At 43.1% G+C, this 24,921-nt stretch overlaps 1 protein-coding gene across 4 annotated transcripts in view; it reads left to right on the forward strand.

Moving 5' to 3' along the window:
- Positions 1 to 2,239: 2,239 nt before the first annotated feature.
- Positions 2,240 to 24,921, forward strand: part of mark2b (MAP/microtubule affinity-regulating kinase 2b) — a 73,055-nt gene continuing 50,373 nt past the window's right edge. For 3 of the 4 annotated variants that reach the window (XM_079579599.1, XM_079579601.1, XM_079579600.1), the window contains exons 1-6: positions 2,240 to 3,491; positions 19,399 to 19,563; positions 21,213 to 21,266; positions 22,640 to 22,688; positions 22,759 to 22,824; positions 24,587 to 24,657. In XM_079579599.1, the coding sequence (XP_079435725.1) occupies positions 3,441 to 3,491; positions 19,399 to 19,563; positions 21,213 to 21,266; positions 22,640 to 22,688; positions 22,759 to 22,824; positions 24,587 to 24,657 (456 nt within the window). In that variant the 5' untranslated portion in view covers positions 2,240 to 3,440. The remainder of the gene's footprint in view (positions 3,492 to 19,398; positions 19,564 to 21,212; positions 21,267 to 22,639; positions 22,689 to 22,758; positions 22,825 to 24,586; positions 24,658 to 24,921) is intronic. The other variant, XM_079579602.1, reaches the window with a different exon arrangement.

Consider the following 24,921-nt stretch of genomic DNA (forward strand, 5'->3'; position numbering starts at 1 on the left):
CTCTGTATCTAATGTAGAATAGAGACGGGTCTAATGTAGAATAGAGACGGGTCTAATGTAGAATAGAGACGGGTCTAATGTAGAGTAGAGACGGGTCTAAAGTAGAATAGAGACGGGTCTAAAGTAGAATAGAGACGGGTCTAAAGTAGAATAGAGACGGGTCTAATGTGGAATAGAGACGGGTCTAATGTAGAATAGAGACGGGTCTAATGTAGAATAGAGACGGGTCTAATGTAGAATAGAGACGGGTCTAATGTAGAATAGAGACGGGTCTAAAGTAGAATAGAGACGGGTCTAATGTTGAATAGAGACGGGTCTAATGTAGAATAGAGACGGGTCTAATGTAGAATAGAGACGGTCTAATGTAGAATAGAGACGGGTCTAATGTAGAATAGAGACGGTCTAATGTAGAATAGAGACGGGTCTAATGTAGAATAGAGACGGGTCTAATGTAGAATAGAGACGGGTCTAAAGTAGAATAGAGACGGGTCTAATGTAGAATAGAGACGGGTCTAATGTTGAATAGAGACGGGTCTAATGTAGAATAGAGACGGGTCTAATGTAGAATAGAGACGGGTCTAAAGTAGAATAGAGACGGGTCTAATGTAGAATAGAGACGGGTCTAATGTAGAATAGAGACGGGTCTAATGTAGAATAGAGACGGGTCTAATGTAGAATAGAGACGGGTCTAAAGTAGAATAGAGACGGGTCTAATGTTGAATAGAGACGGGTCTAATGTAGAATAGAGACGGGTCTAATGTAGAATAGAGACGGGTCTAATGTGGAATAGAGACGGGTCTAATGTAGAATAGAGACGGGTCTAATGTAGAATAGAGACGGGTCTAATGTAGAATAGAGACGGGTCTAAAGTAGAATAGAGACGGGTCTAATGTGGAATAGAGACGGGTCTAATGTAGAATAGAGACGGGTCTAATGTAGAATAGAGACGGGTCTAAAGTAGAATAGAGACGGGTCTAAAGTAGAATAGAGACGGGTCTAAAGTAGAATAGAGACGGGTCTAATGTAGAATAGAGACGGGTCTAAAGTAGAATAGAGACGGGTCTAAAGTAGAATAGAGACGGGTCTAATGTAGAATAGAGACGGGTCTAATGTAGAATAGAGACGGGTCTAATGTAGAATAGAGACGGGTCTAAAGTAGAATAGAGACGGGTCTAAAGTAGAATAGAGACGGGTCTAATATAGAATAGAGACGGGTCTAATGTAGAATAGAGACGGGTCTAATGTAGAATAGAGACGGGTCTAAAGTAGAATAGAGACGGGTCTAATGTAGAATAGAGACGGGTCTAATGTAGAATAGAGACGGGTCTAAAGTAGAATAGAGACGGGTCTAATGTTGAATAGAGACGGGTCTAATGTAGAATAGAGACGGGTCTAATGTAGAATAGAGACGGGTCTAATGTAGAATAGAGACGGTCTAATGTAGAATAGAGACGGGTCTAATGTAGAATAGAGACGGTCTAATGTAGAATAGAGACGGGTCTAATGTAGAATAGAGACGGGTCTAAAGTAGAATAGAGACGGGTCTAATGTGGAATAGAGACGGGTCTAATGTAGAATAGAGACGGGTCTAATGTAGAATAGAGACGGGTCTAAAGTAGAATAGAGACGGGTCTAAAGTAGAATAGAGACGGGTCTAATGTAGAATAGAGACGGGTCTAATGTAGAATAGAGACGGGTCTAATGTAGAATAGAGATCAGTCTAAATAGAACCATGACTAGATTGTGAATAATTGGTTGTTTTCAGGTTCTAGAATGTGATGATGTCATGCTACCATGTGGGGGGAGGAGCCAGTTGTTCCTATTAACAGCATTACACTTTCACAAGTAGTATCTAAAAATAAAATTTATGAATTACAAACATGATCATTGATGACCTCGCTTCACAACACCAAAAAGCTACTCAAAAACATAATAATTTTACCTGCCCCCACTTGTATGAATATTATACGCCTGAACGCTGTGATGTGACCTGAAACCCTTCATCACCAGTATGTACATTAAGTCAGAGAAGTCATGCCAGTTTGCATCATGTTTTATGTTCTACTTAATCTGAGCCCAAAGATGTGCAGGAGTTTGTGTGGACAGTTTTATATTACGCTGCGTCCTCGCGCTGCACCTGCCTTCACCTTTTGACCAACCTGAGGAATGGCAGTTAGCAGTCGAGGCACGGCGTATCCGAGTACAACCGAGTAGAGCCGATCGCAGCCGAACCCCTCCTCTCAGTCCTCTCTCTGGTTGTGGTGCAGCGCCATGTTGCCGTGAGCCTGTTCCGGTATCAGGGCAGGATCGTGCGCAGAGACTGCATTCGGGCGCAGCTCCTCGCCCCTCTCCACGACAGGACAGCCTCCACAGCAGACCACACTTCACCACAATGGACTGTACAGTCCCATGAACGATCCTCCAGTCGTCGAGTCACGGCACAGCTCTGGTCTGTGTGGCGAAAGGACGGAGTGGTACGCGGCCACACTGCAGTGCAGCAGTGATCGACCTTATTCCAGGCACGGAACAGAGGAAGAGCCGGTGCTTCCCGTGGACCGAGTTCGAGGCTCCTGTGGCAGTTCCTGCTGTGGCCACCACAGAGGAGGCTAACTAGCTCCAGCTCCGAGCGAACACTTTATTTGCTACATGGACTAATTACCGCCGGGACACAAGTGCAAACTTCCTTCACCTTAGGCTGTACTGCGTACTAAGAGGACTCTCCGCTCATATTTCTGGGTACACGGCTCTGGATTTGTCGTCAGGATTTGTGGATTGTTTTGTCGAATTTGGAAGGTCGAGGGCTGACCGGGAAGAACTTTGGCCTGAAAAGTTTGAATCCGTTCTGGGTTTACGATCAAAATGACTTTTTTGCACCAAGTGAGACAAACAGGCCAGTGAAGCTCGTGTGGAAACGCACTAGTGTAAACATTAGTGATATTAGGTCGTCTCCGTTGTTTTGGGACGGCACGTAGCTTGCCCACTTGTTAGCATGCTAGCCTAATTGAACCCTGTCTTGTTCGATAGAACCATTACCCAACTTTTCCTGAAGCTAGCCCCAGCGGCTAAGAGCCACACGCAGTAACCCGGGCTCTGAGGCCTTGGACGATATTCGATGCCAACTGGAACTTCTTTTCCCGCACGGTGACGGAACAACGAGGCGTGTATTTTTATTTTTACCTGCTGCTGACAAACATGGGACGTGGACTTGCTGCTAGCTAGTTTGAGCTAGCTGGCCACAGGCTAGCCGCTGATGTGAGGTCTACCATAGAAATCCAATCTACTTGTTGATTCACTTAGTCGGGCTGCTAGTTTGCTAGCACGGGACATCCGCTGGAAGTTTCGCTCGACTCTTTAAACGTTTTAAATGTGCCCCAGACACTGAGGAACTGTTTGTTTCTCTTTTCATTTTTCCCTTCTTTGGAATTCCAAAGTCATTCAACATGTCAACAAGGCCTCCGCTGGTGCAGGTCATAGAGAACTCTGCTGGACAGGTAAGCTGCTGTGGTTTGTGTTCCTTGTGTGTTGTAGGACTGTAGGACTGTAGGCCTGAGTACCTCCCTCAGGCCTCTGTCTGTGCCACTCTGTCAGTCTGCCTAGTACTCCTGTAGTACTCCTGTAGTACTCCTTTAGTACTCCTTTAGTACTCCTTTAGTACTCCTTTAGTACTTTATTAGTACTCCTTTAATACTCCTTTAGTACTCCTTTAGTACTCCTTTAGTACTCCTTTAGTACTCCTTTAGTACTCCATTAGTACTCCTTTAGTACTCCTTTAGTACTCCTTAAGTACTTTATTAGTACTCCTTTAATACTCCTTTAGTACTCCTTTAGTACTCCTTAAGTACTTTATTAGTACTCCTTTAATACTCCTTTAGTACTCCTTTTAGTACACCTTTAGTACTCCTTTAGTACTCCTTTAGTACTCCTTAAGTACTTTATTAGTACTCCTTTAGTACTCCTTTAGTACTCCTTTTAGTACTCCTTTAGTACTCCTTTAGTACTCCTTTTAGTACTCCTTTAGTACTCCTTTAGTACTCCTTAAGTACTTTATTAGTACTCCTTTAGTACTCCTTTAGTACTCCTTAAGTACTTTTTTAGTACTCCTTTAGTACTCCTTTAGTACTCCTTTAGTACTCCTTTAGTACTCCTTTAGTACTCCTTTTGTACTCCTTTAGTACTCCATTAGTACTCCTTTAGTACTCCTTTAGTACTCCTTAAGTACTTTATTAGTACTCCTTTAGTACTCCTTTAGTACTCCTTTAGTACTCCTTTAGTACTCCTTTAGTACTCCTTAAGTACTTTATTAGTACTCCTTTAGTACTCCTTTAGTACTCCTTTTGTACTCCTTTAGTACTCCTTCAGTACTTTATTAGTACTCCTTCAGTACTTTATTAGTACTCCTTAAGTACTTTATTAGTACTCCTTCAGTACTTTATTAGTACTCCTTAAGTACTTTATTAGTACTCCTTTATTAATCCTTAAGTACTTTATTAGTACTCCTTTAGTACTCCTTAAGTACTTTATTAGTACTCCTTCAGTACTTTATTAGTACTCCTTTAGTACTCCTTAAGTACTTTATTAGTACTCCTTTAGTACTCCTTAAGTACTTTATTAGTACTCCTTTAGTTCTCCTTTAGTACTCCTTAAGTACTTTATTAGTACTCCTTTATTAATCCTTAAGTACTTTATTAGTACTCCTTTAGTACTCCTTAAGTACTTTATTAGTACTCCTTTAGCACTCCTTTAGTACTCCTTTAGTACTCCTTTAGTACTCCTTTAGTACTTTATTAGTACTCCTTTAGCACTCCTTTAGTACTCCTTTAGTACTGCTTTAGTACTCCTTTAGTACTCCATTAGTACTCCTTTAGTACTCCTTTAGTACTCCTTTAGCACTCCTTTAGTACTCCTTTAGTACTCCATTAGTACTCCTTTAGTACTCCTTTAGTACTCCTTTAGCACTCCTTTAGTACTCCTTTAGTACTCCATTAGTACTCCTTTAGTACTCCTTCAGTACTCCTTCAGTCCTGTGAGCCAGGCGCGTCCCTGTGGACTCTGACCTGTTACTTTACACTGGAGCCTGGAGTCTGATTAAACCTGATCCTAAACTCCCACTTCTGAAGGCCTTCTCAGGATATTACATTATGTTCCTCCTTCAGAGGCAGTGCTGTAAACCCAATACGCTTCTCCAATGCTTTTGTTTCTATTTATGACTTTTATCTCTGTGTAGGTCCAAAGTTCCTGGTCATATCTCATGAAAAGCTGAGTATCATTTTGTGACAGAGGTGCAGCATGTTGACAGAGTAGCCCGGGTGCACTACAGCAGGGTTAGGGCTGTACCATTTCTGAGGATAGTGCTGGGGCTGGGCAGCAGTGACAAATATAAGTTTGATTTGCTCTTCCATCATTTGGAGCGGTTCGAAGCCATGTGATTGTGCCCTGTCCAGTGCACAGAGGGAGGTACATAGGCTCATATCCATACATGGCCATGCCTCACCTGGGACAGAGGTCACCACCATCCTCTGGGTTATATAACTGGCAACAGGGAGGCACTGCTCTGTATTGTTTAGGCCTTTTGATATACTGTTGCATCGGAACAGAAAGTCTTGCACTTCCAATAATAAATCATGACAATTTTATGGCTCTCAATCCCAGTTATACACCCTTTAGAATACAGTAGATCATTTATTTTCTCCCATTGCTCATTCATAGAATACTCACACTCACAGTTAAACACCATCTTCCCGTTTTTTATTTTAACAAACAAAGGAAAGGGACATAAACATTTTTAGATGTGTCCAAGCACATTTCTAACTTCTTCATCCTAATTCTACTGTACATTTTACATCTATCAGGGAGCAAGACTGTCACTTTAATGTAATGTAATGCAGCTGATGGCTCACCGTGGACGGCTGTTGAGTTTATTCAGACTGAGAAGACATGTGGGATGTATTGTGGAGGAAGGCTATGATTCAGCCCGCGAGTGGTCCAGACGGATGTGTTCACTCTTCATGTGACATGACAACATCCTGAACAGCCTAGAGTTTAATTTTGAGGGGAACAGGCCATCGTTTTATCACGCAATATCAATACTGCAAGACGTCCAGTATCACGGAGTCTCCGAGGTCTTCCATCTGACTGACTAAACACAAACACTCTTAAAATGTGCTTATATTCCCATTGTGTTCAGTAGGCCTGTGACAGTGACTACTATTTCCACTTGTCGTTCATTAATTGATATTTTTGCGCCCAACATTTACTGTCCGTACATTTATTATTTTTGTTCTGTTTTATTGTAAGTCATGTTATTGAAGATATGCTTGTATTTTTTGTGACGATGATATCATTCACAATAATTTCCTTCCTCCAATTTAACGGACTTCAGATATTGTTACTGTGACAGGCCTAGTGTTTAGCTCTAAATAGAGGTGGCGATTTGATTCTCGATAGTTAAAACGTTGTAAAAACCACCAAACAACAACAAAAGCATTATTGTGGAAAGTGCTTTAAGCCCCAGGATTAATATGGCGTTCTCCAAAAGAGTTCCCTCCCCTCCATATGAGATTATAACATCAAACATTGTGTGAATGCCACCTATTTCTGTCTTTCTTTCTTGGCCAAACATGTCCTACTTAAAAACAAAAGAGCAATACAATGTCAGGAGAAATTGTTGTTGGTACAAGTTGGTAGAGATGATGATATTGTCCCAGGTAGGAACATAGAAGATAACTTGTTTACTGAAAGTCCCTCACTTCTGCTGTAAGAGTCCAGAAATCCATTTTCTTCGACAAAGTTCATTGATCTACACGAGGAAATACTACAACTCACAGTAGTAAAATCAAAGGAAACCAAAAGATATGCACGCAGACATGGAGAATAAGAAGTCATTTGGTCAGTGTGGATCATAGCTTCACATCAGGAAAGGGGACATTAAACGAAGAGTTGACATGAATAAGTGATGTATTAAGGGCCGATTGCCACAGCGTGTGTGCACTGTGTACAACAGTAATGTGTACCTCTTAGGTCACATCCTGGGCCGTTTCCAAAAAGGAAGTGAAATTCAAAAAAAGATACACCTGACAAACCAGGGAAAATACAAAGAACATTAAAGTCCAGCTCTTAAGTTGAAGTCCGTACACCTCTCTCCTTAGTTAGTTGGGGGTCAAAGCTCCTTCCCAACTTTCCTAATAAACGGTCATGGTAATGTATGTATGTCGAAAAAGAAGAAAACTTGAGACTAAGATGCGTAGCACAGAGAACTTTTTCCCACAAATATTTGCTTTTACAATATAAATGAAAGGACACCACAGGAATAAACATTCTGACCCAGGGCCTTAAAGTAACTCTATAGGTTTTCTTTGGTTTTAGAGCTTGACATTCAAAGCCACAGGTCAGTCAGATGTAGACACAGGAGCGTCCAGCCCCCTCTACACCCCCTCTGCCCCAGCACAGAGTGACGAGCGAGGGGTCGGCTTGATCCCTGAACTGGGTCTGTGTGGCAGAGGTCACACACACACAAAATGTCCACTCCCCCCCCAAGCGCACAGAGTTCCACTACTGCTGTTGTGCTCGGCCATTGTTTGAGTTGGCGTCGGGACGGTAGTGGGTTAATGGTTACACCTCTGCATGGGGTCTGCACGGGGTCTGCACGGGGTCTGCACGGGGTCTGCACGGAGCAGCATGGCAGTTATTGACACCAAGATTTGAGTAGAAATGGCTTTGGATTCAGTTCGGCATTGTTTATCAAGTAGTTTGTTGTTCACCGGAGGAAATGCTGGGAGGAAGAAGGAAATGAAGAGGCCCAGAGCACCTGCCCCAGCTGCCTGCCCCCCCTCCGGTGCTGTCTGCATGGGGAGAGAAGCTGCTATCATAATATCAAAGAGAGACAACCACGTAATACTTCACAGTCTTGAGCCGATAGGCAAACCGAAGGCTATTTTACTCACTTCACTAGGGCTGGGTACCATTAAACCATACTGGTATGGTAACGAAGTTTCGGCACTACTGGTATTTACATTTTTTTCTTATTTTTGCCCCATTGTTTTCATCATTTTGCCATTTTTTATTAACAATATTTTCCCCAATTTCTACATTTCTTTTTTGTTTTTTGCTGCAATGCCCCCACATTTCTTGACCCCGAAATTGTACATTTTCAGATCTTACGAACATTATTGTTCTGTTTTCTGGTTCTAGATGAAAAATCTTTTCGTATGGGTATTGGAAAAGTATCGTTCGGGTATCTGTATCGAAAACCAAGTATCGTTAAAGTACCGGTATCGGAAAAAAATGTAATACCTTGTGTGTACCTAGCCCTATTCCTCACCTACATTAAATGGAATCAAATACTGGTGTTATTCCTAGTAGTATAATATGGCTCACATATGTTACTGTGGTCACAGCAAAAGGTCATCCAAGGGCATGGTTTACTAATCATGTTTAGTCTTTATGCAAAAAATGGGAAGGAAATGGTGGCGGCTGAATTGGAGCTAATATTACTAACAGTAGTTCCTGTTCCTGTTGTTGCCTTTTCTGAAAGTGAAAGTTGTGATTTCTATTGGGGCTGCACAGTATTGGTAAAATATCTAACTGCAATTTTTCTTTAGGGGTGAAAGTCTTTCAATGAGTGGTTCGAGCTGCTTTATATTCATACATAAAGTTAGAGTGTGAAGTTGTTGCATGTGCATTTTGTGGAGTGATATGACGAGATGGAGACTCGTGAGTGTGAGAGATGGAGAGCCAAGTCAGAACAGACTGTCCAGCTCCGAAACCAGCCAGTAGATCACTTAGAATTGTCTTAACTTGACTGAAATTAAAAGCTCACATACTGTGTGAAAAACCGTTTGGTAATGTTTCACATCCGTTTGGCATATGGCATGTTTTCCAACACCGCCGTGCAGCCATACTGGAAACCCAAAAGTGAGGGAGTCGCTGTGCTTTCTGATTGGATAATATATTGGAGCTTAGAGTTAGTTCGCTTGAATAACCAGGAAGTGATGCTCCTGGATATCAATGGTCAATATTGCATTTTCTTACCGATAAAGTGTAACATAGTGATAAAGATGTGTTAACAAATGCAAAAAGCACAATACCGTCCCTTTAAGACGTGGATACAGCGAGTGTCTGAGACGACGTGACACAAGGTTAACCTCTTAACCTCCACCTGAACTGAGCACATTTTCTCCAGTTTAGCTTTACCCAAATCTAAAAGCTTCTGACAAAAGTGCCAAAATAGCGACGAAAACGAGCATGAAAACAAAAAGTGAAAATAAAGCCACAAAACGGCAACAAAAAAGTAAAAAAGCAGAGAAAGTGCAGCAAAAAAGTGACAAACGCAACTAAAAAGACAAAAGCCTGATAAAAGTGACAAAAATGAGATGAAAAATATGAGGACAACAAAGCAACAATGCAAGGAAAAAAAATCAGTTTAGCCTAGTTTTGTAGGTCTTAGCTTTCAAATGAGGCGTTAGCCTGGCCTGTAGGCTGTAAGCTTCAGTCACCCACGTGGGCGGTAAGAGGTCATGGTGTACCTTATTGTCGTCGTAGGATAGTTAGCCCTCTGCAACTGCCAGGGTAATGGTCACAATCACCTGGCTGGAATTTTAACCTATTGTGCATGTTTTTTTATCTTGAAAAACGATGTTGTCCCAGCAGTAAAAAGCATATCGGATCTGAACATTTCCACCTCTCTGTGGGGGCACAGATAGGTCATGACTCATGTGTATCATCAGTCAAGTGTTGCTCCGTAACTGTTCAGTAGTTCCTGTGTGATCACTGGGGTCAACACTTTCTACTTGATCTTCAGTGATATTTGTCCCGTCATAGAGCTTACGTGTACAGTTTGTTTCCACCCCATGGCTTTGTTATTAGATAAGCTTCTGCCACTGTGGTAATGCTCACTGAAATGTGCAGTCACGTGTGGCCACTCTCCTTCTGACCTGCACCTGAACTGCAGACATCTCCTAGGCTGACCCTTGTCCCTGGCTCTGACCGCAGCGCAAACACATCACTTCTATTGAATAGTTGCATAGACTGAAACTATGTCCATGGCACAATATCCTTTACAAACAATTCAATATTCTTCTTTTCTTGGCAGCTTATATTTCTGATTCCCTGGATGTGTTAAACGTGTGCACTGAGTCTTGATTTGATAACTAATCGTGAATCTAATCACGAGACATAGACGAGGGAACAATGTAGTGTGTCCTTTAATTACAGATGCGGTGCTTTACAAAGCTGTAAACTACAGGGTTAGCAGCTTTTAAACTGTAATACCTCATGAAGACAAACTGTTCTTTGCGAGTTTCTCGTTGTAACCATTTCAAACGGTCCGACAGTGCTGAACTGTGCGGCTCATGTGTCAATGCTTAATGCTCCTGGATGTGTTTAGAATGGGACTAGTGAAGCCAGGAGACGGCATCCACGGAGGAGATTCCCAGGAACGCTCTCCTCTCTCCGAATGCGCAGCGCGGTTTGTGATTGGTGCTGCGGAGGGTGAGTCATCAGGATCTGCAGCACATGCCCAGAGGAAGGATGGCCTCCCCAGTCTGAGCAGAGCAGTCACTAGGCAGAACAACAGGCTACAGACAGAGCTAAGCATAGCAACAGCAGCACTTAGCTTCAGTGTGTACAACCACCAAATACGTGTGCATACTGGGCTGGAAATATGTTCATTTACCACTGTCTGCTTATGTGTCCCATAAGGGCTGAAGGATTTCTTGGGTGAATAATAATCTAATTGCGATTATATTCGTCAAAGGGAAGATTCAGTTAACAGTGCACATTTTAAACGGGAACACATTTAAGAGAAGACTGAAATCCTTAAGCAACTATGTGCTTTTGGAATTGTGACAAAGTGTGATTTAGATCAGCTTTACTGTAGGCTCTAGCCCAGTGGTCCTTTAATAGAGTCCGTGAACAGATAGTTTGGTCTCAGTCAAGGTAACTGGAGACTCCTGTGTTTAGTGTGTGCTGTTCAGAGTAAACAGGCCTGTCCGGTCCACCCGCTCTGGGTGTGCCTTCAACTGTGTAACTGTAGTCTCTATATTGGAGCCCACGTCACATCTGACTGTAGCCAGGATCATGGAGCTCACCTCAGACTGTAGCCAGGATCATGGAGCTCACCTCAGACTGTAGCCAGGATCATGGAGCTCACCTCAGACTGTAGCCCGGATCATGGAGCTCACCTCAGACTGTAGCCAGGATCATGGAGCTCACCTCCGACTGTAGCCAGGATCATGGAGCTCACCTCAGACTGTAGCCAGGATCATGGAGCTCACCTCAGACTGTAGCCAGGATCATGGAGCTCACCTCAGACTGTAGCCAGGATCATGGAGCTCACCTCAGACTGTAGCCAGGATCATGGAGCTCACCTCAGACTGTAGCCAGGATCATGGAGCTCACCTCAGACTGTAGCCAGGATCATGGAGCTCACCTCAGACTGTAGCCAGGATCATGGAGCTCACCTCAGACTGTAGCCAGGATCATGGAGCTCACCTCAGACTGTAGCCAGGATCATGGAGCTCACCTCAGACTGTAGCCAGGATCATGGAGCTCACCTCTGACTGTAGCCAGGATCATGGAGCTCACCTCTGACTGTAGCCAGGATCATGGAGCTCACCTCAGACTGTAGCCAGGATCATGGAGCTCACCTCAGACTGTAGCCAGGATCATGGAGCTCACCTCAGACTGTAGCCAGGATCATGGAGCTCACCTCAGACTGTAGCCAGGATCATGGAGCTCACCTCAGACTGTAGCCAGGATCGTGGAGCTCACCTCAGACTGTAGCCCGGATCATGGAGCTCACCTCAGACTGTAGCCCGGATCATGGAGCTCACCTCAGACTGTAGCCAGGATCATGGAGCTCACCTCAGACTGTAGCCAGGATCATGGAGCTCACCTCAGACTGTAGCCAGGATCATGGAGCTCACCTCAGACTGTAGCCTGGATCATGGAGCTCACCTCAGACTGTAGCCCGGATCATGGAGCTCACCTCAGACTGTAGCCAGGATCGTGGAGCTCACCTCAGACTGTAGCCACGATCGTGAAGCTCACCTCAGAGTGTTAGTTCGTCATATGTTGTATGAGTTGTGTGTCACAGATGTAGGAACATCGGCTTTATGAGAGCGATAGGTGATTCTATACCACTGGAGTGTCCTCTATTCCCTGCACTCCGTGTATGCTTTTGGTGGGTTACATAACCAGATCTGAGCTGGCCATAGGCTCCGTCCTCTCCAGATTTCATCATGTAATGCAGAGCCTATAGCTGTCATCTGTCATCTATCCCACCTGTGACTGTGAGCACAGGCTTTAGTGGACCGCACTCTGGTCTGGGCTGCTGGACAGGTTCGGACAAATACTAGCTTTCATTTGAGATTTGCATTAAAAAAATGATTTGGGTTGATTTGGATGTTTTAAACATGCAAGCCACAGCAACATTTTTTTTTTGCTTTTAGACTTTTTGGTAGTGATGTGACTTTCATGACAATTTTACTCACAACTCCCCAGAATGAGCACAAGAATCTGCCAACAACGGAGCAGGCCACACAAGGGAAATGTTTCTGCTCTTAAAGTGGTTTCACAGAGAGTTCTTTTCATTAATTGTGTAAGATTTTTCTTCACACTCGTTTTTCAAAGCGTAAAAATCAGTCATATTCTAGTTTTGGAAGATTTCAATCAGAAGGTGCCTGTCAGTGATTATGTTTGTATTATCTGGCTGGTGCCATGAAAAAAAAATAATAATAATCAAAAGAATCTTTTGAATGGCTCTTTCAAATGACTGGATCCCAAACATAAATCACATCACTATGGGTTCACCCATTTTTAATCATAAATACAATACATCAATACATTATTCATTGATTGCAGAGGACATTTTTTTGGTGCTGTTTTTGTGATTGGCTTTTGTGAGTTTCAAATTGATAGTGATTAATCTGACAGCACCATTTGCAGTGTGTGCCCGGGCAGTGCTGAGGACGCCTCCACAAGTGCGTGACACCAAACTGAGAGCAGCCGTCACACCAGGCTGCTGAAACAGGCCTCACATCTGCACTGACAAACACTGTGAGGCTGCGAGGGCTGCGTGCCGTTAAAAAGCTACAAGTACATGTCCTGTACCTCCTGTTCTACTGGTACCCAAAATATACTTTTCTTTTGATGCCGGAAGGATCATCTGACAGCTTGAATGAAAGTGACTTGGTTGTCCCAGCTCGCATGCATAACATGCTCTCTTGCTTAGAAGCTCAGGACTAACACAACATCTGATCTACGTACTTGTACAATGACAAATAAAGCACATTTATTTGGACCTCTAAGGCTGTGATCCATTTACAACAGTTGAAGTCCCTGCAGACTCAAGATTGCAAATTGAACGGATGCAATTAATAATTTGCATTTATTTGGGCAAAATATCCTGTCTCCACATGCGTGAATGTCTTAAAGCTGCTAACCATCTACAAATGTTGTGAGAAGTCCCATGCTTCTCACAACATTTGTAGATGGTTTGTAGATGTTGTTTTAGTTTGGCCCCTCAGATTTCAGTCTTGCTTCTGTGAATCTAATCGGCCCTTTTGTTTGGCTACCTGTAGTCAAAACAATGGCCCCTCAGGGACAAGCAACGCATTAAATGAAATTGAAAACAGAAACAAAGTGGCAACATCTCCATGGAGATGAGGTGATGTCCTGCTCCGAGAGTAAAGACACATTTATGATGCTTGTACATTAGTGAAATGTTCCATAAGAAAGAAGCAGCTTTAAAGTTTGGTCTTTGTGTTCTAAAATATTGCCACCCATTTATCACATAGGCCTGGCAACACATTGTTCCTGATTTCATGCATCCTGAGCAGAAAGGAGTGTAAACTAGATCCAAGCGTTCGCTGTGGTTGTGAGTGGGTCTGTAGGCCTGCTGAAGCCTATAAATAGCCTGAGATCCCTGAATAGAAGAGTTGCAGAATAATGGCAGAGAAAGAGAAGCTACATTTGAGATGGAGCCAGAACTGCAAGTGACGTGTTTCCATGGCAACCTCAGTCAGGAGGTGTTTGTCTTCTCCCACCCACAAACTGCACTCGAACGCACCGCGATGCTCACTATAGATGGTACTGCAGGGCTAGCAGTGCATGTTGCTATAATATAAGAAAGCCACAGATCTTAAAGGGCATGTCTTCAGCTGACATTGTTAAGCCTTTAAACATGACATCATGACCCCAAAACAGGCCTGTTCTTCTAAGGTCCATGCACCTTCAATCCACCGTAACTTTTCTGCACGCCTTGCTACGAGCTGGCAGCTGTTGTTAGGAGCCACATATTGCTTCACTCCTGTTTGTGCGCCCTCTGCTGGCAACAATGTGTTTTTTTTGGTGATCATTTTGCTTATCTTAAAGGAATAGGCCACTGTTTTTACATTCTGAGTTGTTCTTACCTGAGCTTAGACGAGTTCATTTGAACCTGTCTGGTCTTCACGCGTGCCCTCAGTCACGTAAACGCAGCACAGACGGCGTTAGCATTTAGCCTCTCCTCCTCTAGAGGCTATTAATGCCAGGAGTACTTCGGCGTCCGCATAGTAACATCTTCACTTTACTGCGAGGACGCCGAACTACTCCTGGCATTATTAGGCCTTACAATATAGTTCCCCTTTTTATCCGCTTAGAAAATCCACATTGTTCAATTTTGTGCAACTTTACTTTATTGTGTAACTATACTTTATTGTGTAACTATACTTTATTGTGTAACACTTCACGTACTGAGGGCACACGTGAAAACCAGACAGGTACAAATGTCTAAGCTAAGAACAAATCTCAGTGTGTAAAAACGGTGGCCTATTACTTCAAATGGATATAAAGTATTTGTTAAAACCTGAATAAAGCTGGTAAAGGACCTTGTAAAACTGAAATGGCGATGCAGCCGACCAAGCCTTGGAATAGCCTGGATGAGGCCTCAGAATATATATTGAAATGGTTGGGAAGAGGTTGATATAAGTACACCATAATCACATGGATTATTTGCAACTCTACTGAAAGCTAGTGTTGGGCCATATCATCATCGCGATGTCATTCCTTGATATCGCGGTGGACACGATATAATTGATGTTCCGCTCAGCTCCTTCAGAGCAGCAGAAACACTGACTGTGTGGGGCACAGAAAAGTGAAATGAAAGAACATATTTGTGAAGAAATGAGTATGGCGCTTGAAAACAAGGAATGAAATACTTTGCATCAATCTTCCAAATAGGCGTAAGGCTGGAATTTTGAAGTAGTTTGTCCATTGTCAATGATAATATAATATATATAATATATCATTATCGTGCTATTTCTTTTGTTGATATTGTGCCTTACTGAAAACACTGTCCTCTTCAAGCACTGGTGATCAGACGTAGCACTCCCCCCTCTCTGAGAGATACTGTCATAGTGTTAATTCCCTGTTAAATCTCATATATTCTCGTTGCTTTTGCAATTTTGCAGCCCTACCACAGACTGGTTCAGTGCTTAGTTTTGATGCCGTGCATATGAAAATGAAAGTCCGGAGCGTCTTAGAAACACAGTTGTGAGAAGCACTATTTGTTGTTTCTGTGAATATGTTCTTGGCTAAACTATAAACTAAATGTATGTCTGGTACTGGCATTCTAAATCTCTACACACCTTGAGGGGCCATGTTCTCTGAGTCTGTGAAACTGTAATAGTACGGACACACATGTTGAGTGTGGGGGGGCCCTCAGCAGACTCCTTTAGAAAGGGCCTCTGCCCGTGTTGGTGGACTCTCAGCACACTGTAATGTGAGAAGAAAACAGTGATGTCACACATTGTCCTCACACTTCTATATTTATCCTCAGGTCACAGCAGCTAAGTGGATCTGTACAGCCCAGGGGCCAGGGGCCGGGACAGAGGCTGCAGAGTTCAACTAGCCAAGACAGTGTGATCCTCATGGGAAAAGTTGAACTTGGACCAGTTGAATACTTTAGTTTAACTATTGTGTGATTGATGAAGAAGTGAAGGGCAGTGTCAGGCGTCCCTCTTTGCTCTGCGTGGATCTCTCTGGCCTCTAGCATTTGGAGCTACCATCAGCTAATCATGTTTAGTTTATACATATACATGTTAGTGATGGGATAAACAGGCACAGCAGAGCAAACCTGCTGACATAGGGAAAACATGTAAGCTCCACAAAGACTGGCCAGCCCGGGAATCGAACCTGAGACCCTCCTGCCCGGCGCTGGACAAGCTTCAGAAAGTGCTACAGCACAGCAGGCTATTATTCATTCACTCTCATCACACAGTCTCTCTGTGGTGGTGGCGCCACAGCTGCCCGGGGCCCGGGGCCCAGCTGACAGGAGCTCTGTCTGACTGTCATCTGAATCTTCATTTTACACAAATCACACTACAGGCCATTATTTTAGTTTTAAATGATATCACAATTATTCATGTGTTTGAACATTAGAACAAGTGCTTTTGTAAACCAATACATGGATCAGATATGGTCCTTTATGAATGTGCGTACTGCGTAGCCTACATTTCGAGGGGGACGCTGGAGCTTTGCAAAGTTAAAGTAATAATTGTTTTTCCTTGATTACATCTTTTTCGGAATCAATTAATGTAATAATAATAGTTAGTGAATTTTGAACAATTACACAGCCGTATTATTGTGATGTTTCCTCATCATTAGACTTGACTTACACTTACATTGTGCTTTTCAAGCCTGTGTGTCACACTGTAGAGAACTAAATGTATTGATTCAGATAATACTGTACATTCATGCAAAGTTAGAGCAGATATAGGCTACGTTTTGTTTTGTCCAAAATAAGCTCTTCACTTTTGTCACAATTCAGTACATATTTCAATATGAAGGTCCTGATTTCGATTCAATGCATTTAATGCCCTGAACAAGAAATACAAGGTTTTTTTCCCTTTATTTTGCTGACAAGCAAAAAAACCTCAAAGCAGAATGACATGATGATCTGCTGTATTGTATCAAAGTAGGCTCTAGTGTAAAATATTCAAGTGCTTAGCTCTGTAGACCTTTGGAAATACTGCATCTAAATGTACTTTTTTCTTCTAAAATTTGCGTCACACACACATATTCAATATTCGACCCGTGCATTTTCTAGCGAGCCCTATATACATGAGCACTACTAACAAATATGTCAGCATCTCACATGAAACATGACTTACCTGAGACAAGTGAGTTTCTTGTGTTTACCCTGAGCTTCTACCTTGTCTCTTAAAGCTTTTCTGAGTCATGAGGCTGGAGATGGCTGCTTAACACTAACATCTTCCCCTGATCGTTACAATCCATAGCAAAGTCCTCCCACCTCTGATCTGTGCTATGGTGGTCTGCTAGCAGCTAATAGTGCTAAACACAAACGCAGCAGCTAGCACGTGTTGCTGGCTGTGTTTCTCAGTCAGAGCACGCGGGGTTAGGGGGTCGATTCATATCCAGCATATTCACGTATTAAATTGAAGAGGCCGTATCGAACTATTCGATGTAATATTGAGAATCGTTGCATCCATATGACACACACCGTTTTTTGGGGCCCTGTTTGTCAAACTGCTGCAGCGTTTTCTTAACACTGGCTTTTGAACAGTGCAGGACAGTGACATGTCTGTGCTGAGGGAGGTTCTCAGTCAGGGACTGTCGCGCCTGCTTTTGGAGCGTTGGCTAAAGCGTTTCAGTGAGGGCTCTGATACACTCACTGGAGCAGTGCTGCTGTGATTTCTTTTTTATATTTCCAGGCTTTGTTGTGACAGTTCTCACTAGAGATGCACCGATCCAATAACGATTCTGGGGGTTTGAGTATCTACTGATATCCGATATTATCCGATGCCAAGAGACTTTGTTATAAGTGGCTTTCTCTGAGTGAAAAAGTGAATGTGAGATCAATGAAGTCTTATTTTTTCTTGCAAACAAGATGTTCCAGATCTATTGTACCTATTAATAAACTAATCAGTGGGGTAGTCTACGTGATACACAGGAATACGCAGTACAACCACTAGAAAGCCTGCCGGATTACTGTATGCACACTACAAATTGAGAAAAGCTGCGTGTCACTGATTTGCGCCGTTATTTTACGTTTTCTGTCCGTCTAGAGACCGGCACAAATTTCACAACAGGTAGCTATTTTTCCCCTAAACACCAGAGAAGGACTGGCATCTCTCCCCTAACTCTTTGACAGGCTGATCGACAGAGGCCGACAGGCGCAGGTTCAACCGGACAGATCAGGTGCAAAGTCATGTCCAAGTGCACAATATTTCACTGTTTCATTTTTCCAATAGCATTGGAACAATATTAAATGAAGGCAGCTTTGTCCACATGGCTAATTTGCATAAAGTCACTTTTTTAAACAACACCTTTGTTCATTTGTCCTACAAGAGGTGCAGAGCAGAGCAGGTCATGTTGGTCAGTGTTCTCTGTCAGGCTGATGCTCACAGCCGGAATCAGAGCTGCAGGGGCGGAGATGAGAGGACGGCGCCCCCTGACAGAGATGGGTCCATGTAGATAAGAGAGGACTTGTGCAGACAAGTAATAGTAACTAGGGGTATCTTATATACAATGACTAAAAAGCTTTAAATGGCAAATGCATGTGTGTGTGTATGTGTTAAATATAGCTATATAGTTAGCCTTCATCAGTGGTTCCCAAAGCTTGGCTACAGAACAAGTAAATTGAGGGGGAAAAAACAAGGTACTGGCCCACATTAATGAATTAAAAAGGTGTCCCACTCCCAGCTGCTCTAGCATTTTATCAGCATTAGCATCAGCGTTCGCATATTGTTTCTTGCAGGTTCTGAACTTCGAAGTAAGCAGCTTGTCCATATTCACTGAGGTTTAGTTAGTGAAAGTTGTGTTTTTAAAACAGTGAGAGCCGAAACAGGTATTGGTTCACTATCGGATATTTGGAATCCATACCCGGTATCTGCTCAGATAATCCAATACCAGTGTCGGATGGGTGCATTCCGAGTTCTCACACATGTTGGACATACTGTACCTGCAATATTTGAATGTGTACAGTATATTATGTTCTATATGTTTCCTTCCTAATGTTTGTCCTGAACTTTAAAGCCACACTACGGAACATTCCAGGTTCTGTTTGTTATGTCACAAGATCAGCTTAACTGTTGTGAACTTAAAACATGGACATGTCAGCGATACCAAGCGTGCTCCTAATGCTCAGCTCGACACAGACAATGCTCAGTTATCAAACTGGAGCGTGAGGAAGTGAGATGAGACCAGCCGCTCACAGTAAAGGACATGGATGCTTGTTTTTGTTTGAGTAACTGGGTAAAATGTTGCACAGTATGGCTTTAATTGGGTCCATGTCTGTTAGTTTATGGTGTTCAGCTCAGCTTGTCATATTTGATCAAAGCAATAAGAATGTTTAAGGAAAAGGTCTGTTCTCACGCTGCTCTTGTGTCGGCCTGTGTACAGGAGACCAAGTCCACGTCCAGTCGCTCCAGTATGGCCCGCTGCCGGAACTCTGTGGCCACCGAGTCGGACCAGCCGCACATCGGAAACTACCGCCTGCTCAAGACCATCGGCAAGGGCAACTTCGCCAAGGTCAAACTGGCCCGGCACGTGCTCACCGGGAAAGAGGTAGGCCCCAAAAATGGATTTCTTGATACTGAATCGATTCTAAAAGTAGTATTGAGGCCAAATGTTGACCTGAGCAGGTATCAATGCTAACTGTCATTTCCTCCGGCTGCATGTTCAGCACGCACAGAGCTGTGGGAGTTCTCCTTCAGCTCTGCTCCCACAGCTCCAGCTAAATGTCTGTCTGAATGTGACTAAAACCCTGGGTAAAGCTCTAAACGCAACGCAATGTAGGACACGACTTCTGCTGCCGGACCGGGTTAGAAGGAGCAGGCGTGAGGATCAGAGGACGAGGATGAGAGGAGAGGACAAACTGTTTCCATTCATTCCTATGGTGTAGCTTAGCCTAGCCGCTTCCATTCTTTTTTCCAATATATCAGTTGGCATTGACTTTGAAACTGCTTTTCTCTTAAAATGAGATGTTTACTTTTGTACTTGACTCCTAATTACATTTGGAGACGTTGTTTAAACTTTGAATGAATGCTCTGTTCTGCTGCTAAATGCAACAGCAGTGAGAGTTCACTGTTCATGAAGGCGACAGTGTTTTACCATCCAGTCTGTCAATAGTTTATATTGTAGGTTTTATTGTACAGTATTAGCAAAACATTTAATTAGAGAGAACAAACCGGGGAAGCCAATAAAGTAGCCTAAATATTTAAAAGGAGTTTTTTTGCCATCGTATCGAGTATCGAGGGTTCATTATCAAAATAGAGTTTGAAATGTTACTATCCTGACAAAGGTAGTTGGACTGCACACTTAAGTCTTTTTAAACACATTAAAGTTATAAACTCCTACAACTGAACCTTATTGGAAAGCTAAGAACCTCCAGAGTTCACCCTCTAAGCTTTAACTACAGCGAACTACTCTAGCACTGATTAAGACGTGAAGAGAGTGCATATAGACTGGGAGAGTTAAGGATCTGGCCACGGTAAGTGTGGGACCCAGTCTTCCTTCTGATTGGATAGTTTTGATAGAACCAAACAAAAAGAGTATATCAATACATTTTTTTTCAAATGTAAATGAATCAAAATTGGCAGTAAAGCCAATATTTGAGTCGAACATGTTGATCTCTGATCAGGGGACTCATTGTTCTGGAGAGCATGCACTCTTAGTATCTTAGCAAAGACCCCTATAGTAACACGGTGGGGACAAAAGGTTTTTAAATTGAACAGAATGAACTGCTAATTTCATTCTTTTTTTCTTTTTGACCCATTTTAGAAATATAGTGGTTTAGAAATAATATCATTCTTCTCTTTCAAATATAGTGGAGTAGCAGTAATGTATCATACTTATCTTTCAAATGTTGTGGAGGATAGCACTTAGGATGACGGGTTAAGCTCTAGTTCACACTCCGATACAGTAGGTGGCGGAAATGCACCTTTAAGCAGAGTGCCACCCGCCTGTAAAACCTCAAAAAGAAGAAGAATATTATGGAATAGAATGAAGGTGATGTCAGTAAAAGCTCTTCTACTGTAAAGTGCTGATCTTAATCCAGTACTTCCAGAGACCTCTCCTGCTTGAATGATATTGGTCATTGTGCAGACATATTTGACCTAAGATGACTACACTGCACTGCTGTGTAGCACATGTAGCACTTTGCAATGTGCTGCTGTGATGTAACAGGCCTGTGCTCACTCCCTGCTCTTCTGTAGGTGGCTGTGAAGATCATCGATAAGACCCAGCTGAACTCCTCCAGTCTGCAGAAGGTAAACTCCGTCACGGCTCTGGACTCTCTCCTCCCGCCTGTCTTTGCCCCGCAGCGCTCCGTCTCTTTAAGTGGTCGCCGTTTCTCCGAGAGTTTTAATTACGGGAAACAAGCTGCAATTACCCCTGTTTGATGGCGGCTGGGTGGGTCTGTGCCTGCACGCATACGCTCCCCGCACAGACAGCGCCACAGCCCGAAATAGCCCGGCTTTGCTACGTCACACCACCAGAACTCATGGGACAATGTCAAAGGAGTCTCATCTCCTTGTCCTGACTGCTGGTGTCCAGGCTTTGGGGATTGTCAGACAGATCACATTTACAAAGAGACGGCCCATAGAACACCAAACATAACTAAATATGTGCAGTTATTTATGTCAGCGAGAGCAAGTGTGGTGCCAGGTCAGTGGTGGCCCTAAAGTGTGGTTGGGGGTAAAGGGCTTTGTGGACAGATTACAAAGCTAAACAGGCCTCATGTGGCCAGTGGTGGCTTCAGATGATTTTGATTGGGGAGGCAATGAGGGGTCCTTGTCATTTCAAGGGGGGTCTCATGAAAATCAACAAAAAATACTGTGGACACTGCTAATAACTGCATAATTACTGCTACTAAACAACAAAAACAACACAGCATATCAACCACTTTGTTTTTAACTAATTAATCAATTGCAGTTTGCAAACAATATGCTCGAAATTTAATTGCCATAGCCACACCCATGACAGGAAACATATTTCCGAAATAGTATATATTCTCATCTATTCACATCTCCGCGGCGTCTTTCCCATAGACTTTGTTGTAAGATCCAGACTCGCCCACACCTGTCACTGCCTTTGCCTGAAGCAGCGCTCACGAGCCGCTGCAGAGGGACGGACAAATGTGCATAGATGGGCCGACATCGAGGAGACTACACCACTGGGTGGGGGGTCAAATGAGGGGTCAAGGTTTTCTGGGAGGGTCTTGAAATGGCCAGCATCAGCATCCATTCATTTAACTAAACGTATCAAATGAAAAAAGTGTGCGCTCGGCCATCTCTGCTGGTGTGTTGATTTAATAAAGATTCTCTTAGTATTTCTAGTCTGTAACGCACTCAGTAAATCTGCGCGATGACCGTCCGTTAGTGGACCAACCTACACAAGTCAAAAAGTGTCGGGTACTCAAATGATCTAGTTTGCTAATACACTTTCTGCTGGATTGCATTCAATATGAAGTATCTCCAATATATAATTTCGGAGCTCTGGTAAATAATGTTTTGTTGAGGATGTGACTAACATGTTGGCTCTGTGGTGTCTCTGTGATGTCTCCGTGGTGTCTCCGTGGTGTCTCCGTGGTGTCTCCGTGGTGTCTCCGTGGTGTCTCCGTCATGTCTCCGTCATGTCTCAGTTGTTCCGGGAGGTGAGGATCATGAAGATGCTGAACCACCCTAACATAGGTGAGTGTGTGGTCAGCGCTGTAGCACAGGCCTGTGGACTCCTCTCTGACTCTGTGTCTGCTCCCTACAGTCAAGCTGTTCGAGGTCATTGAGACGGAGAAGACGCTCTACCTGGTCATGGAGTACGCCAGCGGAGGTGAGTGTGGACTAACCTGTCAGTCAGGTTCCACTCACATCAGGCCTGTTCTCACGTCAGCGGGTGTCGTGGCCTTTGTTGATTTGAAGCTTGAATCTTTAATGGTAAACAACTCCCATTAGAGCAGGAGGAGCCACAGAGGGCATTTCCTGAAGATGCAGATTGAACCGTAGTTCTACAGGAGTCCTCCAGATGACACTGGGACCCAGAAGCGTGTAGTTGTTTACTCAAGTACATGTACTAGTAATGTGTACTAAATCTGAAGAAATAGCCCTTTTATCTATTTATTATACTTATACTTTTGATAACATGTTAATCTTACTTTTTCAATTGGATTGCATCACTGCAGGTGAACTCGATTTGTCTTAAAGGAACAGGCCACCGTTTTTCATACTGAGACATGTTCTTACCTGAGCGTAGACGAGTTGATGAGTACCTGTCTGGTCTTTGTGCGTGCCCTCAGTCGTGGATAATCGTCCTGAGAACCAAAGCAAATCAAAATGTAAAAATGGAACACTTCACTGTCATGTGAATGTTTTTGTAACTGTGAATACGTACATCAACACTGTAAAACCAATCTTTAAAGGGATATTTCAGGATTTTTGACATAGGGCCTCATTTCCTAGTTATCCAGAGTGTTGCTGGTACCTGGAGATATTTTTTTTTGTAATTCATGCAGTTCTTATGTTTGAAGAGTTTCGTGGCGCTAGGCTAATGCAAGGCTAGCACATTTCTACAATGTCAGCTAGCCTGCATTAAAAACAGTGTGACCCGCTCCACAGAGCACCTGAGGCAATTCACTTATAACACCAGACTAACCATATACATGTCTGTGTCCATAGAATCATTTTATATTATATAATATAAGAGTGGAAAAAGAGTGGTGCGCACTGAATGGGTGCTGCTGCCGGATGCTCTCTCATCGAATGCAATTTCTCCATCTGTGAGATCAATAAAGTATCATCTTATCTTATCTTATCTTATATACTGTATATAGAACTTATATTTGAGCTTCGTGGTTGTATAAGCTACGCAGCGGCGGAGTGATCTGCTAGAAAATAGTCCCTCAAAATGCGATCATTCATGTGATGCAGGTCAGTTATATTCCAAACATGATTCTATGGACACAGACATTTATATGGTTAGTAAAAAAAGTGTGTTTCTGGCAAACACGTGTCCTAAACACGTTATTGCCTGACAGTAACACACGTGTAAACTGCACAGAGGAGGTGAACTTACAGGAGCAAATAGTTGTAGTAATATTCTTTGATCTTATCTTCTGTGTTTTTTAGAGATTTAGGTCATTTAAGTCAATAAAAAGAAAATATAGCTGTAAATGAATTTTCCCCATCTGCGAAAGGCTTTGATTTTTATGTATTTTGCCAGGTGTAAATTATATCGCCAAATAAACCGTTTTCATGATATTTCTTTTTCATACCGTGATATAACTTTTTGGCCATATCGCCCTGCCCTACTTTTAGCTCTACTTAAGTGAAATCATTTTAGGGAGCCTGTGCTGCAGCTAAGTGATTGTTACGGAGCTATGGTGGTACACACTCAGAAGCAGGAACCGGCCAGGCCTGCAGTGAACAGTCCTGGTGAACAGTCCTGGTGAACAGTCCTGGTGAACAGTCCTGGTGAACAGGAGTGTACAGAGGCCTAGAGCCTGGCTCTACATGTTCCACAGCTGACTCTTCTCCATCGGGGCAGTAGCATTACACTCATGATACTGACTAAACCCTCTGTCCCGTGTGTGCTCCAGGAGAGGTATTCGATTACCTGGTGGCCCACGGCCGTATGAAGGAGAAGGAGGCCCGTGCCAAATTCAGACAGGTCTGTACACCCAAGGCAACATGTACAACAGGTTTACAGCACTCTCCTCAATCCTCTCTTTACAAGTGAATGAAGGCCATGAATGGCATTCAAAAGCAATCCATTGGAGTCCAACAGGCATTAGATCCATCTCCATTTCTTTGGTGGCTCACACCTTGGTGAACCACTGCACTCTACTCCTAAACACTTAGCATTTACAGTACAGTTACTTGAAACCCTGCATATCAGTCAATCAGTTAACAATTCAACTCATATTCTGTCAGA

The sequence above is a fragment of the Gobius niger genome (genome assembly GCF_951799975.1).
Source record: "Gobius niger genome assembly, chromosome: 21".
NCBI lineage: Eukaryota > Metazoa > Chordata > Actinopteri > Gobiiformes > Gobiidae > Gobius > Gobius niger.